This window comes from Gnatocerus cornutus, chromosome 10 (assembly GCF_029298725.1).
Source record: "Gnatocerus cornutus isolate USDA-ARS CGAHR chromosome 10, icGnaCorn1.1, whole genome shotgun sequence".
Classification (NCBI taxonomy): domain Eukaryota; kingdom Metazoa; phylum Arthropoda; class Insecta; order Coleoptera; family Tenebrionidae; genus Gnatocerus; species Gnatocerus cornutus.
In genome coordinates this window covers 7,837,739-7,856,560 of record NC_142242.1, presented here as the reverse complement: position 1 = coordinate 7,856,560, position 18,822 = coordinate 7,837,739, and the positions used below count along the sequence as shown (strand labels likewise).

General features: G+C 33.5%; 1 protein-coding gene across 1 annotated transcript in view; it reads left to right on the top strand.

The window, feature by feature from the left end:
- Positions 1–18,822, top strand: part of LOC148167582 (uncharacterized) — a 128,204-nt gene that overhangs the window by 31,502 nt on the left and 77,880 nt on the right. Inside the window, exon 2 of the mRNA XM_088047907.1 lies at positions 16,951–17,078. Coding sequence (XP_087904033.1) covers positions 17,000–17,078 — 79 coding nt within the window. The 5' untranslated portion in view covers positions 16,951–16,999. The remainder of the gene's footprint in view (positions 1–16,950; positions 17,079–18,822) is intronic.

Sequence of the window (18,822 nt, the reverse complement as noted above, 5' to 3'; positions counted from 1 at the left end):
AGAAAGGTAATGCGTGTTTATTTCACCTCGTTGGTTTTTCTAAAGGAACGCTCACTTTTGAGGTTCATTAAATGATTCGCCATTCTGGGAACGCCTGTTGTGAAAACTGTTGGCGAAATGGGGGTATATTGTTATAATTTCATTAGAATTTATTCAATTATATGAATATTCAATTTTGCGTTTTTAATTATACGTCATATATGCCCCGAAAGAAGTTGTTTGATGTGGCAACGGTTTTAAGGCATGAAACTAGTTTGCCCGAACAACTTACCCCATCTCCTCTAGTATAAAAACGTAGCATCTAGAAAACAAAACTGAAACGGTAAGATGGAAGAGACAGAAATGCTATTGGATTTCCGAAAGTTGGCAAGGATAGTGTTGCACTTGCTTGGGGTATCGATCTATTTATTCATTGAGCTCTTGTGTCAAATTGGATTATTTGAATAGGATATCGTGGGTTGAGACTTTATAATCTGCCTAGCCCGCGACCAGTAAATTTTCAAGCAAGTCTATTATAATTGGGATTATATATTAGGGTTAAATCCTTTAAGGTCAAGGTACCTGTGTCAACTCCTGATTTCGTTCTGTATTAAATTTCGTTCTTATACAAATGTCAACATAAAATCGGGTAGAAATAAATATTCATTATTCACTCGGCTTCATATTTTGAATAATTTCACCGAGAAACTCGGACTTCGGGCGTTCCATGATTGCCGCTCTAATAAATGTTGATGTTAATAACTTGCTGTTTGACGTTATTGTCTGCATAGACCTAAAATATAATAACCCTCTAAATTAATTATCGTTACCATTACATTACCAAGATGTTAACTTTTCCAGGTATACCATGGTAACCATGATGCTAATAATAACTGGGTACATCCCAAGCACATTTAATGCTTTACGAACACATTGTATATCCTCTGTTAATTAGTCTAAATAATCTAAAACAGAATTAATCAAAGATCTAACGGATCTCTTTTTAGTTCAAAGGATTGTAAATTTTGCTGCAGCTGCTGAACATTTTGTGACAGAAAGGAAGATTTTGCATTCAGAAATTTATTGATTGATTTAAACTAATTAGCACATCTTTGTAGTACACCTTCAAACTGAAAAAGATTTCAAAGTGAACGCTAACGCACCTTGCGAGTATCGATCGCTTTGTTCAGCTAAATATGTATCTGTTCATCTTCAAGCTACTGCAAACTGAGTAATTCGGTTTTAAGACACCACAAAGCAAGTTAATGGAATTTTATTTTATTTTACACTAAAATTGTTGTATCAACCACTGACTTTAATTAGATCATTTGAAGCGGGATTTATCATTAAATTTTCGAAACAAAATACCATATTAATTAACTTCAGACAACCAACATTGTAATTAATTATGTTTTATTAATTTGCTCATTCATTTGTAAAAACTCTAGTGTTTAGCGCATATTTCCTCAGAGATGAGAGGTGCTTGTGCCAAGCTCGATTAAAAGTAATTTTTTGTAACTTTAGTTTCATAGCCGGATCCTTAATTAAAATTCTCCACTTTCATCAACTTACATCGTGGTCGGGTCGGTCGAAGATCCTGTTTGTGTTGCGGTCTGTCCTATAGATTAGATCGAAATTAAGTTAGGTTAGATTCTGTTAAACCAACTAATCTAATAATGTAGATTATTCTGTATTATTCTGAATAGGGCTTTAGGTCAAGGATTTTTCCGGACGCCAAAAAGCAAAAAATATTAACGATCTAAATATATCGGAGTTTAGCAGAATGCACCGAATCTAATTAAACGGGATAAAAGGTCGTTTAATGATTCAGGAACTTAAGTAGCATTAAAATATTAACATTTACGCGCACCCCCTTCGGCTATAAAAATTTTAAACAAACTTAAAGCTAAAAGGTATTTTCTGGAAAAATGTAGAGAAAAAGCATGCAACTATGCACTGTGAGTGGAACTCCAATGATTGATGGCAGCGGAAGTGGGGGTAAGAGTATTTAAACGAGAAGCTCAGCGTTTTATTTTAGTATGTATAATCACGTTGTGGAGGAACTTTAGCGACGGAACCTATTAAGCTGCAAAATTAGTTTCTGGTAAAATGTGTTTTGTTTATAAGAGGAGTGCGAAATTTTAGAAGGAATACGTTGGGAATGATTAAATCACACTGTTATGGAATTTTACAGCTCCACATGGTGGTATATAGTGTTGGTTTCAGCAGCGTGCGACATAAATTTTGCGACGTGTCGCTAAAACACTGACATAATTTTGTAGAGATAAGACTCATTAAAGTAGATTTGCAAAATAGAAACTTCACGTGAAGAGAAAACATAAATTTTATATTTATAGATGTGGCGCCTTGACAACATCCAAGCAAAAATTAAATCAAAGTCACTATTAAACGAGACAAGAGATAAACCTCAGGCTTTGTGTTTTGCCATTTGTATAAAAGTCCGTAGTAAACTAGTTCACATGTCTGAGATCCAACCTAATTTCACTTTACAATCTTTTTAATTACTCGCATTCTGCCAGAGTTTCAGCTACTAAAACTTAACGTTTGAACCTCTAACAGCCTTGTAAAAAGTAAAAGTAGTCTGCATGTCTTACTTTAAACAACATAAGGGATTATATGCGCTTGGTCAAGCGAATTTTCTTTGGCTTAATGTATGGACGCTTTCTATAAAAGGGTCAAACTAAATTTGCATAAACGATGCGTAATGGATAGTTTGCCTAAATATCTGATACCCAGTTCAGTCTGCAAATGGAAGAGGATTTCTTGAGACTATCGCTATCATTTTAAAGAGGCGACGAGTTTTATTTGTTCTTGTTTTACGTCACGTCTCGACGTGCATATGTGCCTTCGACAAATGCATGGCATGAAAAATTGACGAAGACTGCTTAGAAGCAAGATTTATGAACGATTTGGTTGCGAATATACACGTAAGCAAGTTACGTTTTCACATAGAGCGTTGATTGTGCCACGATAAAACTGCGTTGTCTCCACGTTCTGACAAAAATCTAGTTTTACCCTGAATCAATATCCAGTTTTCACATGATTTTATGATAACTTGATTAAATATCGGCCCCAGAATTAGGGAACCCTCCAAAGTAGATTTCGTTAGTTAAATTTGGCTAACCCTTAGCCCCAATAATAAAAAAGTACTAAACTTGGAAACAAAAAGAGTCATTTGGTAATTAATTTTAACTACATTAAGTGCCCCTTCATAACAAACCGTTCCGACTTTCTGAACTTCGCTGAATTGGATATTTTAATTTGAAATTTAGTATGAAACTAACCACTTTATAATCAGTTATAAACTGGACCTGCCTGTGGGCTATGGTGAAACACTCAATCTGCAACCACTTTGCTAAAAACGTTTACTTTGATGTCTCGCTACGCATTAGACACATTAACGTTAATTACTCGAATTGCAGATAAAATGCAGTCAAAGCAGATATTTGATCAAACAACTACACGACTAAAGATAAAATATTTGATTCGCACAATCAAAACCGCAATCATTTTTACCACTAAAAGCAAATCCGGCGTCGCGTTATACTAGCAGCAATACAATTTCTCCACATATTTTGTTAACCATAAAGGTAAAAAACTGTCTAAGTGTCTGTTGTCCAGTTTTGCAAGATTTAGAATTTTATCATGACTACATTCGCTTGTCAGGAGCACAAGAGATGGTATTTTATGAAATTGACCATCGAGAAAAAACGGTTTTGGTAAATGCGCAAAATAAGTGGACTCACACTCCTCGCACTTCACCACAAATAACCTGAGGAAATGAGCGCAATTCTTCTGTCCTCAAAGTAAAACATTCTAGTAGTATGAATTTGTTGACTTTAACATATCGCCCTAGGGCTCCTTAGAGATTTACCGTTTTGATAACAAAGAGTCGGGGCTGTAAATTTGACAAACTGCCAGAAAAAGATACAAAAACTTAAAATCTGATGAGTTTAGAGGCGTAGTTGGCTTGAAAACCAGAACTGTTATATTCTTTTATAGAAACCCTGTATGTATAAAAAATTAGGAAGCAATAGAATTCAACAGAATAATCTCGTCGATTTTTGGTAGCTTTTGTTGTACATTTTCCGCTCTTGGCCATGACATTTTTCAAATATCGCGTTGATGCTCCAAAAATTGGGAAATCAATAGCTATCGTTAGAATCAGCATTAAAATAATATATGTTGGGTCATTTTTATCTCAGTCTCAATGACAGCAGTGTCAGCAGCAAAGTAACAATGACCTACAGTGGAAATAAACGACGTTCCAGGACTAATTGCTTTGTTATTAGACTAAATTCGATGCTAAATTCAAATTGGAAAATAATTACAGCAACAATTGTATAATTTACATTAATGAACATTGGGTGTAATTATTGTTTTTCACAAACGAGCGTTGAATTTTTAAAAGAAATTTACATTTTAACCATGTCCGTCACACAGTTCTGATACAGTTTGGTTATTTGCTATTGATGATTCAGGGACGCCTTAAATCTATGTTATGATTAACGAGGCTCTTTGGTTAGAAGCATTTCAAAGTACAGCGAAATAAATTGTTTTCGTATTTAAAGTGGCAGTTTTGGAAGAACACTACGACTGCTTTTAGGTATTTTAGCTCAGTAGTTATCTAACTATCTAGTAAAACCGCAACTGTAAGCTACTATGGTGCCAGAACGTTAATTAAGCTCTCATTTCACTGTCCGAGAATTAAGTTGCTTCTTGTCCACTTATAGTTAATTTTTTTATGAAAGTTTGGACGAACACTAGGAAAGATCATTTGACTAACGACTACTTCATTCGGGATTCAGACATGTTTTCATTTCAAATCGCAATGATACGATGTTGCAGTTTCCAAAAATTGCCTCTGAATTTCACCAATGCAATTGGGTCGAATGTCGAGCACCCTTTAAATGTGATTTATCACATGTCAGTGTAAATTACAAGACGTAATGTGTGCTTGGTGTACGCAATTATATGACGATCTTTTCAAGAACACATTTTATCGCTGATGTGTGCATTCTAGACAGATATATTTCCGTCTTAGAAGACGTAGTTTTACCAAACTCTACGTCGTCGCACGTTGCCTGAATAACTTTATAAGATATCAAAGCTTCTGCTTCCAAATCCTGTTTAAAAAATACTGAGTAATAGAGTCGGCGGGAAAGAAAAATCCGACATGAAAAGCCTAAAATGAAATATTTCCAAAAACCCAAAATTATAATAACGATATATGCATCACGTAAAAGTTATCAAGACGTAAATCACGCAAAAAAGGCAAAAATAGTGTGAAAGCGATACATTAAATTAAAAGTTTCAAACGAAGTACAAATAAATGTCTCTAAATCAGTTTAGATCTTCGTAAAGCTGCTTTGATGCGGGTTAGGACCACTGACTGATTTTCTATCAATGATTGTTTTGAAGCGTGTAAAAGTTAAGCTATGCGCGCTTCACTGTAAAAACCGAATAAATGCATGCAGACGAATTCTAATAAGCGGGTAATAAATCAAAAGAGTGATACGTAATGACATAACGATAATAAATTTAACGGGCATCTATTATTGAGACCATAATCGCCAGTGTTGCCCGAAATGATCATCCTGGGAGTTGAGGAGGTCCGACGTTAACATCCCTTTTTTTGCCCTTAGTTCCCGTCATTTAGGTGAACTTAATTGTAACTTTTATTAAAATTTTCCCTACGGTTCTTGTCGACAAACTTTCCAGCTGTGTTTGAAAAAGAAAAATTTATCATCCCAAATATTTTTTTCTCGAAAGTTTTCAGTCTATTTCGCGCGATAGGAGCAGTTTTAAGTTTGTACACGTCAGTTTTCGAGTGAAATTATCATTACTCACGCAATTTTTATCAGAAAAATTAATAAAACTCACTCATTCAGTTTTATTTTTGCTTATTTAGCGTGCTCGATTTCTTTTGCTTATGATTGCGTCTCCACTTAGGTGCACTCATTTCTTTCATTTTAATGCTGGTTCGCGCGTTTTCTTAGCCCATGAAAAATACTTACCACCGTCTAACATGTTAAGTGCTTATAAAAGCATTTTCTCTACTTTTTCTCGCTAGAAATAATCATTACGATCGTTCTACTGGCAGAATTTTTACTTTTAACTGCAAATTTGACCCGAGAAAAACGATGGTGAAACCGTTTCTCAAAATCTTTCGTAATTTCGGAGATGTTGAGCTTTGAATTCAAAATTCAATATCCGAAATTTTAATCGCTCATAACTCAGTTATTGGTTGTCGAATCTGAATTTAAATTCCAGATTTGGAATACGCGAAAAATTCTGCGTACACTGATGTATCAAGATATCGATATCAGAAATTTGGCATAGTTTTAGTCATGAATTTTTGCGAAAAACTGCAATTTTCGACTTTTGGCAAATCTAAAAAAAAAATTTATGTAAAAAAACGATGGCTCAAACGATTTCCCAATATTTCTATTCTATTCTCTTTGTGGGCCATGGGTACCAACACTTGAATATTGCTTCATAAATAAGCGAGATAAACTTTTAATATGTTCATTAAACGCGACGATAGCGTTGATTGAACTTTCAGATCAATACGATGTAAATTACTTCCACACTGTCATAAAATCACGGAATCGCTCTGCTTTTGATATTATTTCTTAAATGCATAGCTCGCTTTTCTTGCGGATTTCCACATTTTGCATATTTATGTTATACACGATTTACAGTGTTCGCTTTGCTCGCATCTTCTACAGTTTGGTTCCGATTTCTTGAAGGTTTTTGGTCGTAGCTCATGTTGGCTATATTTTTTACAAACTTTTTTGCCCGTCACGTAAGCTTGCTTCAATAAATTATTTGTCTAATCTTTCTGTCCTCGAACTAACATTGATTTATCCTATTTATCCGTAAATAAAACGAGTTTTTGCGGTCAATAGAATTGGCAGTGTGCAGTGAGACATTGAAAAATAATTGAAGATTTAAGAGTGTTGTTCCATTTGTTGGATGTGAGTTTTAATTTGATGGATAGGAATGCGCATCGTCTCGTGTAAAAATGCTTGTCCGTTTAAGCGGCAAATTGCATCTTTATTAAGACAAAACAGACAGCATGAATAATTTGCTCGATATTGCTGGCTCTGGTTATTATTATTCACAAAACGGTTTACTAATCGCTCTTAAACTATGGATGCTAGAGACTAGAATCTTGCATTACTATTTTAACACATATGGGAAGTGTCTTTAAGACGTCGTAAATTTTTAAGTAATTCGGAGCGACAGATTTCCTCGTTACGTTGTATTAAACCGAGCGTTTTTTAAAATGAGCAATTCAGCTCAGAACCATTATTGGTTCCAATTTCGGATTAAATCTTAAATCGGCGAAACGCAAACTAGTTGGGAATTTATATGACTTTATTAACGTTTATATTCAAATGGCAATGATATGTAATGAACAGCTCTCCAGACTTTAAATAACGCCATTATGCAAATTAAAAATATCCCCGGCCTTATACTTATACTGTCTGTTTTCGAAGCGTGCACCATCTGATAATTTATGTCAGTTTATTTTATTACTAAAATGACAAAGACTACTTCAAATGGTTATCTCTACAAACGGAATAAGTAACTTTTGCATTAATCTCTCCGCAATACATAATAATATGCAAATTATTCTGGTAATAGCGTATATTGTGCTTTGCTCGAAATGCTAGAACCCAGAACGTCATTTAAGCAGAGATCTAAATATTATTAAAAAATGGTGGATGCGCCGGGTCAAACGCGTTTTGTTAATTTTGTTTTCACTTTCATTTTTAGTTTTTTTTTCGTTTAATTTTGTTTGAAATGTGAGCTTTTCTGACCCGGTCCTCTGGTAATACAACAAAGAATCGTGCTGCGGGCGCTGCTATAACGCTTTTGTCTTGTAAAAGTTGTCAGAACATCACCTTTGTTCCTCGTGTTTTAACATCAATAAAATGAAAACAGTATCATTTTTAAGTTCATATAGCAACAATAGCAAGTCTGTAGAAATTAATCAGTAAACATTTGTTTTCAAAATCACAATATTGTGCTTGTATACGAACCATGAAAATGCGGGTTTTGAATTGGGCCCCATTGACTTTAAAAACATACAATATCAACAGGATATTTCCGATGAAAAGTAAGGTATGAATAAATTATTGTTCAATGAGCATAAACATGATTAAACTTCTTACTAAAAAAACAAAAACGCGAGTTCTGTGCACATTCAAATTATCAGAAAAGTTATCAATTTTTGATCATCGTCTAAATGCAATTTGTTCGTAGTTTGTTGAAGTTATTGTAAATAAAAGATCAAAGTTTTGCAACATTTTGCCGCAGTTTTCAACTTAAAAAAGCATAAAATTTAACGTTAATTTATTGATGTGTCCTAAATCGCTAGTGTAATAAAAGTTTTATTGAAAATTGTTCAATCCGTTTCTAAGGCGGCATCTTTTATATAGAAATACTGCAGCACGTAAAATGTTTTCTCTATGTTCCTTTTGGGAAATTATTTCATTATTCGTAGATTGCATGTTAGAACAAAAACTTTTCAGACTTTCATACTTGTCATAAAGTTCATTGGAAAAACTTTCAAATCTGTTATACTAGTTTACTGCTTTGTCCATTTGTGCCATCCAAGTTTAATCGTGTTGTACTAGACGCCATTTCGTAATAGTCAAGGTTCCGGTTGGCGTCCCGCTTTCTAAGACAAATCTTACAAGCGAAACAAATATCTTTAGCTCTTATCTTTCCATTATTAATTATCAAAATAGACCAACTGCTTCATCTCACGCCACTAAACCGATCGATTATTTTTTCTGACTTCTCATTTATTATTTCATTCAATCTCAAGCGAAAATCTTGTAAAAATAACATCATTTTTCGTTCCTTGCTCCTTAAAACTTCCAATACTGCATTAAAAACGAGAACTTCGTTTAGACCATAGAACCCTTTTATCGACGTGAGTAAAAATTTAATGAAACTATTTTTTTCGCGCCCGTTAGACCTAATTTCTTTTCGTCTTATTGTGCAGAAGTGAATTGTTGTTATTTGTCAAGAAATAATGAACTGGTTACGGCAAAAACTTTTCCTTGCTTTCGTCGTTATTTTAAATAAGAGGAAATAAAAAAGACGAGGAAATAGAACATTTTGGCAACGCTTAAACCCCACTGCAGTCGTAATTACGAAAGTCTTGTATAGCTGTAATCTTGTGTGTGCTTAATTTTAATCTAGGCCATCAAAAATCTCTGTATAAAATGATTAAATGATTCTAGCATTTAACCTACCAGAGACATTTTCGTTTGGCCAAAATGGAGAGATTTCAACATGGCGAAACGCTATAAATTTTAATTTAGTTGTAATTTGAGGCACTTTTTTATTACTTCGTCCTTATTTATTCCAACAAACTAAGATATTTTTCTGGAAGAGAAATATTAAGCTGCATCGTTTAACCAACGTCCAGAGGAAATTACGTTCACGCGGATATTTTCACTCGAATAAAACTCCTTCCGATTAAGACAAAAACAGAGTTATTTCTCTACGTTTAAACGAACAGATTTAGAACTATCATCAATACTAATATCAACTAACTTTTCTATTATTATCTTTAGTTTTAATTAAAATCAAATTTTGCAATGGATACCCGCGAGTGAATTTGTTTAGTAAACTGCCGCGGGCTAAAACTGCTCTTATTGAATTTATCTAAGTATTGATCTGTCTTTATTTCACGTTATTATCCTGTAGATCTTATTCTTGGGTAAACGTTTGCGACTGTTTGTTTCCCAAGATTGAGAATAAACATTTCAACGTTTAATAAGTATATGAAATGCAGTTTGATTTGTAAAACTCCGTCTCGAAACAATTATTCATTGTTATGAAGTCTGTTAAGTGAAGTCGACATTATTTTGCAGAAATTCGTACTTGGAGGGTTAATTAAATTTGGTTTTAATTTGTTTTGCCATAAATTTCTTAATAGCAATTAAGGTAAAGATACGACTAAAATAACAAGAAATTAAGAACAGCTTTTATAATTCTACAACGCTATTAATTAAAAGGTTGGTGTGCAGTGAAATGGAAAGCATGTAAGGGTTTAGCATTCTGTCATTACTTTTCGTCAGCTGATGCAGGGCAAATATTTTTACGGGATAACCGGGGAAAATTTTTATAGCCCATAAATCCGCAAAACTAACAAACGACTTCGTTTTAAAAGTACTTTGCTGTATCGGTATTCGCTCCAGTCTTTAACAGAAAATTTATCCAAACCACAGGTCTCTAATTTAATTTTCAGAGAGAGCCGAACTAAATAGTAATAAAGTTGAAAATTTTCGTTTATTTGCAATTCAAATAACTCGGGGCGCTTCAGAAAATACAGATTTAATGAATTAAGTGTTCACTTGCCAATAAAATTAAAAAACGCTCAGTGTCTCTATTAAACTAGCTACGAATTTTTTTGTAGAAACATTTTGTGTGATGGGAAAATCAATCGATTTTCAGGCTTGAATTATCGTATAGCTATAGCAAATCTGAAGTAGATAATTGGAAATTTGCCAACCATCGCCTGATTGTATTCATGACTCGTTATCATGAAAGGTGGAGGTTTCCCCAGATTGTGGTTTCGTGCTAATAAGTGGAAAACGTCTAATGCAACGCAATCAATGCAAATTCTGATCGGTTTTTTCTCAATCAATTAAACTCGGAGTTTCTGACGTTTACAAACTAATGTGATGATTTTAGCGCCTCACTATTCTCAACTGTTCTTCACCAGGAATTATATTTAATTGACTGGAACGAAAATTCCTATTTCTGAAGACTTAGCAAACGCTCAACGTACGAACATCTGCAGTCTCGAAAGTATGAGATTTTGAAGTTATTATCTCGTCTGAAACGACAATTTTTATTCCTTGTTACTTTCAGCACGAATTTTCTGCACCCTCTTTTTTAGCTTTAGCAATCGTTTTTTTAAATTGTTTGAAATAGTAACGAAAGCTTTTATAGAAGCAATTAATAAAATTTATGTGAGATTATTAGGAGGAGCGTTACGTTGCAAATTTTCTTTTCACCAACGAAACTTTGTTAATATCGGATTAAGATCTAACACGAGAGAGTATTTGTTACTTAGGTAAGTTTGCGAAAGTTGAAATTTTAATTATGTCCAATATCCGAGTCAAGGTTGAGTTTTTTGACACAGAGCTTAATCTCACTCACATTCGCCTGCGGGTTTCATTTTAAATAAGCAAAAGTTTTTTGTCTTGAATCTACCGAAATTTGTTTACTTTCGTGAAAGTATTTACTCATAAATTCCGGAAGGTATCGGACAACTAAGGCACTAGAAATAGATTTAAAAGTACTTTCTTTGCTTCCTTTGTACGAGTTTTTTCTTTCTTTCGTTTGCAAAGTTTCTGGAGTGCTTCTTTCAATAACCGCAAAACTTGAGGTTTAATGAGAACATCTTGTAATAAAAAGACAACCAAAATGTCAATTAAATGAACAAAAGGGGAGGAAAATAACTGGTTTACACATTTTCTGCTAGAGAGAACGTGAGACATTTACCGACGCTGCAAAATCCGCCCCTTGACCACCACAGTGGGGCTGTGAAGACACGAATTTAAACTTGATTTTAAGGAGCCGGCAAAATATTTGTAGCAAGATGTCTAATAAATTCTCGAGAAAAGGAGTTGTAAACCGCAAGTCTTGACCATGGCAATTTAAAGTGACTCTTCGTGTCTAGATGGATTAGAACCGTCGTGATGAAAGGTCGATTTATGATTAATTTTTATCTAGAATTCCCATTAATGTGTGCGTGTCGGTTGGCATCTTATTCTCTCAAAAACTCAGTGGATAAATAGCGGTGAAACCCTGTTATACCTCTTACAAGAACGTTCTAAATTATAGCTTACAATCGATTTGATTGGAGAACTTTTCTCAAACTAGAACAGCAATGCTGTTCGCAACTATGGTTGTTCTCTCGCTCTTTTTCCCTCTCACTTCTTCCTTTTCCGGCATTCTAAACGGATAATCGCAGAAAATACTAAATCTATAGTGACCTTTTCCAGGCAGAATCTACGACCACAATATAAAGTATAGAGCCTATCTGTCGTTTTTTGTACCGAAAATAAATATCGCACGATGTAGATGAGTACGAGATAAATTGGCGGTGGTAGTCGTGCAAAAAGTGGCTCCTAATTTGATAATTAATGTTGTTTGGTCACGTTACGTCTAGTGTATACTTTAGGCAGACTTGGTAAAAGGGTGGGAAAGATACAACCCGACAAGGTGAATCATTGCGGCGAATCCCCTATCACGACCTTTCTCAATCACCTCTAAGATAAACCCAATGTTATATTTTAGATAAGAGTTGTTAAGGTTTCAATACTGCAGGAACGAGGTGATCGGAAGCGTTAAGAAGAAATAATGGTTAATCGGGTGTAAAAAATAATTGCACTTCAGAGAGCTTGTGATTAAATATTTGTAAGGGAGGCGTCACGCTTACATAGCAAAAAGCAAATTCTTTTCCGTTGATTGGCGGCTAGATATTTTCTTTTCTACAAGACACTATCACCCCATAAAAAAAGGTGTTAACTCATCTATAAATCTCTCTGTATCGCCATAGATTCACATTCTGCGAACGCAACGACTGATCAATCAACCGAAAGTGCGCGGCCGCACTTTATCTCCAAGATAATTAAAATGCTTCATTTTTATTTCATCTATGTAGCCACCTTGGAGACATCGTAGATTAATCCCCATCACGTTTCCGATATTAGGGGATTTCCGCCCGTAATTAACTAAAACATTATTTCAACCCTCTATTGATTGCGCTACCTACCGCCAATTACCGACCCAAAATAAACCAAATTTGACGGAGATATTAATTTATAGTTGCCACTTTCAAATCGGTGTCTCCACTTGTTTTACGATACATTCATTTAAATGTATTCATATGTGATGATAACAAAAGTTGGCAGCATTTAAGCTTTATCTTTATAACAAAAAACATTAATTTTGCTTAATGGACAACGGTGTAGCTGTAATAAATGATAACGTGTAGCAACCTTCACAATCTCTGAAAATAGTTATTCAAATTCTTATTCACCTGAGGCCAACACTGCAATTAGTACAATTGTTCGGACAGCGCAAACTTTAAATAAACACCGTATTTTGGGATAAAATCGGTCTTTTATGGTAATAAAGCCACACAATCGTGTTATAATGATATGTGGATACACATATCATTTATTCAACTCCATTTCATTGGAATTACGACTGTATTGATTCACGTCAAATTTGGTTAAACAGTTTTTCTAAAGCGAGTTATGTTTAATACAATTTAAAACCTGAAAATTGACGGTGCAAACCGTATCTTCCTATTTGACTAGTTCCAGAAGGTTAAAAACTGATTGAAATTTCAAAAAAGATCATTTCTGCAATTTGGCAATCCTCCAGAGGTTCAAACGGGTTTAATTCAGTTATTGTTTAAACTCAGATTTGGAGCCTTTGTAAAATTTTACGAGCTGGGGGAGCATAAAATAGACGGAGAAAATTTAAAATTTAACAAAAACTTACAGATTCTAAAAAAATCTGAAAAAAATTGGAGAATATGTTTAACTCTGAACTAAAACGGGTCACGAAGATTTTATTAGTTAAGGCATAATAATATTAATAATAATCGAAGAATTGATTTTTAATTTGAAAACGAAAACTTTTCGAAATTGTTTTCATTAAAAAAAGTAGTTGCAAATGGTAAGTTCTCTTCACAGTTTAATTTTGCCCAATTTAATTTTTATCTTTTTTTTTACTACACCTTTTAATCAGAAATGTGTTTCTGCTAATTGGACTTCTGTCCCATTTCCAGTGAATTTCCTCTATCTATGACGTTCTTCATGACACTTTCTTTACCATTTTCGCCCCATTTCTATTGAATTTTCGTTCTTATCTCCATTTTCAATGGCGTTCTTTATTTGCCATTTTGCCCATTTTCATATTTATCTTTTCTTTTGCCACACCTTTTTAACAGAAGATTTATTTTTGCTAATTGGATTTCTGTCCCATTTCCACTGAATTTCTTTTATTCTCCGACGTTCTTTATCATGCCATTTTGCCATTTTTGTCCCATTTCTTTTGAATTTTCGTTCTTATCCCCATTTTCCATGGCATTCTTCGTTTGCCATTTTGCCCATTTTTATGTTTATCCTGCTAATTAAATTTTGGTCCCATTTCTACAGAATTTCTTCAATTTTCCGACGTTCTTTATCATGCCATTTTGCCATTTTTGTCCCATTTCTATTAAATTTTTGTTCTTATCTCCATTTCCCATGGCATTCTTCATTTGACATTTTGCCCATTTTTATTTTTATCTTTTCTTTTACCACACTCCATTCGTCGTGATTCTTTGTTCTTCATTTTACCATTTTACATTTTATGACTTTTATCTTTTCCATTATATCTGTCTCTAATTCCAGTCATTTTCTTTTCTCAATTCTCAGTCCTCTGGTTAGCGAAAAGAGCATTTCATTTCCCACAGTTTCTTACCATAATTCTTTTTTTCAAATTGCCCTAAATTTCACATTTCTCCTCTTGACAATTTTTCAATTTTATCTGTTCTTCTATGCATTATCCAGTGCGTTTCCACCTTGTCTTCTTACATTTCTCTACATGTGTTTACTTTTGTTCCCTTGTTTTATCCAGTTTCTTACCCATTTCTATTGAAACTTTCTCCAACTCCACGACGATCGTCATTTTACCATTTTCCATTTTTCTCCAACTATTTATCTTTGAACCCAAACATCTGATTCTTCATTTTTAGACTCTTTTGTTCAATTCTCTGAATATTTCCCACATTTTCTTACCCTAATTTTTCCCCAAATCACCTCTAATTTCGCTTGCCTCCCTATCCTTTTTTTTTAGTTAACCGACTTGCCAGAAAGGATGAAGATGCTTGCCCAGAGAGAAGATAAAAGATCCTTCCAAAAGCAGAAGAAAGTGAATGTAATTTGAACGAATGAAATTGTATGTACAAAATATAAATTTTATTCGAGTAATAAATTCCAAAATTGAATAATTCAAAAATACATAAATTTAAATATCCAAAAAGTCAATAACACAAAATTTCAAAAATTTAAGTTCTAAAATGTACAAATTTTTAGTTGAAAAAAAAATGAAAATTTAAAATGTAAACATTCAAAAATTCAAAATTTCAAAAATTTAAAAAACCATTTTATGAACTCAAAAATTCAAAAGTTCTAAAATGTTAAAAATTAAAATTAAACTTTTTAAATGTAATAAAATAAAAAAAATCCAAAATTCATGAAAATCAAAATACAAAAAATTTTAAAATCTATTTAATGAAAAAGTTTTAAAATGCAAAAAACATTGAACAAATTGTTCCTTATCCATTTACCACAAAACCCGTATCAGTGAATACACAAAGCAACGACTTCGTGATGAAATGTTTGTCAATATCCATGAATTGTGAGGTCATCGATGAATCAATTTTATTTTGTCAAAATCAGCGAGGGTCGAAAAGTACAAATTTACTTCTAAAACCAGAGATACAACAGGTAGAACACATCTCACTGCAAAGTCTTCAGTGCCATTATAATCGCTACAGTTGAAATAACTAACCCTCACAACTCATGCAAGAAATTGCATAACAGGTGTCTTAGAAAAATATTCAGAAGCAAACCAAATGAGAAATTCCTATATAAATTAAAAGTTGTTTTAATAGACAGGCGTTTCTGTTTTCAGTGATAAATCTTGTGTAGGTATGAGCATTTCCGAAATTCCAACACCTGTGGTTGCATAAAGTTAAAATGGATTGTTAGAACACCTAGCATTAAATTGTTTAAAGAGTTTTTTCTCGTTTCCCGTTTTGAATGTAAATATCAGAAGAGTCTAATGAACTATAAAACTGAAACTTTCCGAAAAGTTATGTTAAAGGTAAAACTTTTACATTAGAAAGTAATTTTTCTTTTCTGCGGGCGAGATGAAATAGAGTTTCGAACATAATACTCTTTATCCTACATTTGTTTCTGTAAATGTATTTATCGCGCGAATAAGAAAAAGCGATAAGTGAATTTCAGTCATGGAGAAATGGATGAGACTAAACGTCATAGAAAAGAAAATAAATCGCATTTTGCATATGTACGAAGTAGATTACATGAAAGCGTGGAACAAATTTGAATATATTTTCCATCAATTATTGATACAGGTGGGGGAGGAAAAAGACTCATTGGGATTGCCTATTGTTGTATGGTTAGGTCAACACGACAAAGGATTCGAAAAACGCGTCCCATAAAGTATTAGGTCTACTAACTCTAATTAAATTCTGCAAATGGTCCCGAAGAATGTGTTTGTGAAAGCTAAACAATTTTTTGTTGCTACCTAATACAGTATTATGAATTGGTCCGTCTTTTTGTTGATTCGTACTGTTGGGACAATGATTAAAGATCCTTCTAAGCTAAGCTGAAAAAGGATTACGGCTTTACTTATTTTGTGTACGTAACCGTGATCGTATTACAAATGTGAAAGTCGGTAAGCTGTATGTTCTTGAATTTCAAATAAATTTGTGTGGTGTTAAGCAGGTGGGAAGCAGCTATAGGTAGATTTTCTATACTTTATGTTAGGGTTTAGTCTTATTTTACTACCTGTAAGAGAATAGTATGCGTGTTCTGTATGTTATTATTACGATTCAACATATATCGTAGCTTTGTCTTTGCCAATGTGTTTTCGCAAATAGTTTCGTTTTTTATTATGTGGTATAAATTCTTTGTTTGGATTCCGACTAAGGAAACAGCATACAAATGTAATCAAAACCTAAATCCTGACTGATGCTATCGGGATTTCAAATAAATCTCACTATTTGATTCAATCAAAAATTGTTTGTCAATAAACTCCCTCTTGCTTCTCTAATCAACACCATTTACTCTTTCTGCTTTGAAATTAATTTCGTATTTCTTGTTTCAGGATGCATAAGGGTGGGGGGATGGTTACTGAATAATTCACAAGTTTGATAATGAAAATGGTGCGTTTTGCTATAAAGGCGGCCGTAATGCTTTTCCTTTGTGGGGTGTTTGTCACTTCGAAGGCATCAGGTGAGTTATAAACATAAATTTATTACAATTTTTTGTTGACACTTTAAACTTAAGTGGCCACTCTACAAACAACCTCAAACTCAAACACATCAAAATCTAAAAAAATATCAACAGCTATAAATTGGTGAGGATATAATAAACATTGCCCTTCACCTTTCTGCTATTCGTTAATGCAAAATATGAATACGAAAGACGGCTTTCATTTCCAACTACATGAGAAAGCTCCCAAAACCCTTAAAAATAAAATGAATATCACAGACCTGGCAAACATTTCGTTCCAAATTAAATTAGTAATTCTGCGATTTTTTTGTGCATTTTGATTTCACACGCGGTGTTACAAAAGCAGGCGATTTTTTGTTTATTTTATACGTTTTACAACATCAAAGCGGACTTTTTCATATTAAGTCTGTTAATTATTTACAACGACAAAAGCAAAAAAACGTTTTAGCATTGTACAATCAGCTAATTAATTTCATAATTTTAATTGATCCTCAATCTCTGTTGTTATTTTAGGGGGGGGCAATAAAACTATTGATACACCGACTTTAATATTTCATATGAAACCAGAGCACAAATAATTAATTTTAGGATAAATGGCGTGAGTACAAGTAATTAGCGAAACGGCTTTTAAGTCGCCGTTTCATTTTCTGAAAGAAATTTAATACTCATTACGGTTTCACAACGTTAAATGTCAAAAAAATGAGTGATAGAAACAGTTTGTAGAATTTTAATGATTGAAAATGTTTTTCAAGTTTGAATTTAATTGAGGAGCAGCTTTCTCGTTAAGCGCTTAATATTGTGGCCACATCTCATTTTCGAAAAACATGAGAAAACTTAACAAAAGTGCGTGTTTTAGCCATAATGTAGCAAGCTAATCAATCTAAAAATGAATGGAGAAAGTAAATGAAGGTTGATGAGGAGGTGACAATAGAAGAGCTTCGTATAAAGTAATTAATGTTTTCAGAGAATATTTTGTGTTGGGTTGTATAGGTATATAAGAAAATGTTTTTCATGTTTTTCTCAACTAATTGCCCGAAGCTCTTCTAAATTAATGTTATGAGCTGCGAGCTCTTAAGTAAAAACCAAGGAATCGAAGAGTAAAGTGTTTCAAGACTGACCGTTCCAAGTTTTTGATGTAAAAAGTAGATCTCTTGCAATGTTTTGCTAACGTTTCAAATAACTATAAATCAAACGGGGGAAGATCGCTTTCGAGGTTCACTTAAGTGTCATTTTTCTATCTTGGTGTTATAATTACAAAGACTAGTGAAAGTTTCGTGCTTTTCACGGTAGGAATTTCCACTGAGTTGGTGCTGTTAGGGTTCATGATGGCCATCAATAACAGAGTAAATCGATCCGGTTCTTGAAAAACGTTTTAGAACTCATTCTCAATTATCAAAACAACGAAATCGGGAAAGTTTAATGCTTTATCACAAAATAATTTACTCGGCCTCTGAGAATAACCATGGAAATGTACAAAGTAAAGAAGCAGTGTCTTTCGAAGAATGTTCATCATTGCGTTGTTTTGATAATTGGTATTAATAAATTAGTTAGGTTATCTGGGAAAATTCTCTTTTGTTGTGGTGAACGTGTGCTCTGAATTGGCTTTGCAACAAAAAAGAATATTTGTAAAAGATATTTATTTCCGGACTTTGACATGACATCTGAAGACCCAAAAAATACGAGTGGTTGTGACATTTTAAGACTTGTTGTCGACAGAATAGTCGGAGGATGTCTATAAGAGATC